Source organism: Aplysia californica, unplaced genomic scaffold (assembly GCF_000002075.1).
Source record: "Aplysia californica isolate F4 #8 unplaced genomic scaffold, AplCal3.0 scaffold00540, whole genome shotgun sequence".
NCBI classification, from domain to species: domain Eukaryota; kingdom Metazoa; phylum Mollusca; class Gastropoda; order Aplysiida; family Aplysiidae; genus Aplysia; species Aplysia californica.
In genome coordinates, this window is record NW_004797810.1 from 52,988 (window position 1) to 55,253 (window position 2,266).

Here is a 2,266-nt window from a genome sequence, read left to right on the forward strand (position 1 = left end):
GGTAATCGAAGCAGACTTTGTGCGTTGAGGCTAGAGAGGTGCGTGTAGAATAAGTCTGATTCCCCGTTTGGAGTCTGGACTTCTCTGCTGACATCCACCCCTTGGCGCTCATTTGACTTCCTGTAGTTGCGAGCACCATAAAACTTACTGAAACAAAACAGCCCTTTCTTTCCTATCAACTTCTACCGCCTTTACAGTTACAGTATATATCGTCTCCTTCTGTTTCTCTGTGTGGTACTCTCATGTTACATTTCTTTTCATCAGCACATACACGACCTATTTCTGTTGCAAGTACAGTAAAATTCTTTTAAACGAAAGGCCTATTACATGTACTGTACTTATGTGTAGTAATAATATGCTATAACTGTTGAAACGATCTTGGACCTCAACATATTCCTTTTTTTCTCATCGATCAAGGATTGTTTGTTTATTTGTTTGTTTGTTTGTTTGGGTTGCTTTTGACTGTTTGTTGTTCGTTTGTTTTGTTTTATTTTTGTTTGTTTGTTTGTTTGTTTGTTTGTTTGTTTGTCTGGGGGGGTGTTGGGGATGGGGACGGTGGACGTTTTTGGCTAAATATTTGAGATTTGTTTCCTTATCGTGGTCTGCGGCTGTGTGGTCTCAGGTGAAGACTTCCTGGTGAGCGTGCAAGTGTCAAGGTCACAAGGTCACGCCTACGGACGTCTGTACATGACATTACACGACGGCACACAGAACACCGGGGTTGTCGACTTTTCCAGGTAAGACACCCGCTGACACATGTGTCTCTGTATCTGACACTGCACAGGCACCCGACATATGTGTCTCTGTATCTGATACAGCACAACATAGCACACGGGGGTTGTCGACTTGTCTCGGTAAGACACCTGACACATGTGTCTCTGTATCTGACAAAACACAACACGATACAAGACAACACAGCTCGTGGCCTAGAGGTTAAGGTGTTCGCCTCTCATTCAATGGCCCCTTCCCCCTCACCTCCTTTGCCCCCTCCTCGGGGCTCCGCACTCTTTCTGCAGCCTTTCTACTGCTACTCCTTGGCTCCTTCTTACTGCTGTCTTTCAGCCACACCCATGATCTTATAGTAGGAAAGATCTACACCTAGCCTTCTCGGACAAGGTCGAAAAACCTCGTAGGCTCTGGGTGCAAGTTGCGCACCTCAAAGATCCCTTGGTGATCCAGAATTGAGAAGAGTATTCTTCAGCCGCCACCCGGACAAAATTTCCAAATCTCACCAACTGAAATTGTTGAATGTGTCCCACGCGCTCATATGACCTTACGCAGTTGAGAGAAACGATGGACAATATGTCAAATAGTAGAGACAATTCATGGGGCAGGAATTGGGTTCTGGCACTCGTTTTCAATCAAACGCTGTGAATGTAAGTTTATAACAACGGTTCATGTGATTGTGTATACTGCGGTGTCTCTGTATAATAATATGAGATTTAAGGTGTTGCTTGGTGATAAGACCGGATCAAGGGGATAGTCTTGGATACTTCACATTGTCATGTAGTTGGCTTTTGTGGGAGGTGTAGAGTGTGAGTGTGCAGGCGACCTATTTTCACAGAGTAAGTGGGGGGGGGGTGTTCTTGTTTAGTTTTTGTTCTTTTTTTTGTTTGTTTGGGTTTTTTGGGGAGGAGGGATGAGGGTTGGGAGGAAGGTGGAGGAGTTAGCTTATGGAGTTGAAACCAACAACCCAACGGTTCTTTTCTTGGTTTTAAAAAAATAGACTTTCTACCAAAAGTTCACCAATTTCTTTAATGTTCAAAGAATATATTATATAATATTTTAGTCTAGCAGCAGGGTAGTTCAGCCAGTATTCATAAAAGAACAGAATACAGATCTAGATTTCACAGAATATTAAAGAACAAAGAAGGCGAATTAAAAAGTCCAGAAGGGGAACTAGATCTAACACACCCAACACCCGACCTGATCCACAGAACTGACCGCCACTACCACGCCTCCGAGAGAGAGGATCACGTGATCACCGTGGGCAGCACACTGACCCATGTCCACTCGGCCAGGCTCTTGTTTGACCGGGGCACAGGACTCTCTGCTCTGGGCACGTCACACCAGCTGGCTGTGGACTCGGTACACCTCACTCACCTCACTACCAACGCCAGGTAGGACATTTTGAGTCTGTCACCTCACTACCAACGCCAGGTAGGACATTTTGAGTCTGTCACCTCACTACCAACGCCAGGTAGGACATTTTAAGTCTGTCACCTCACTACCAACGCCAGGTAGGACATTTTGAGTCTGTCACCTC

The 2,266-nt window shown here is 45.2% G+C and overlaps 1 protein-coding gene across 1 annotated transcript; it reads left to right on the forward strand.

Moving 5' to 3' along the window:
* Positions 1-622: 622 nt before the first annotated feature.
* LOC106012874 lies at positions 623-2,120 on the forward strand (the record flags this gene model as incomplete). The annotated part of the gene is given in 2 exon segments (XM_013087067.1): positions 623-737; positions 1,938-2,120. Coding segments are annotated over 2 exon segments (298 nt in total), but the record flags the coding sequence as incomplete, so codon positions are not given.
* Positions 2,121-2,266: the final 146 nt, after the last annotated feature.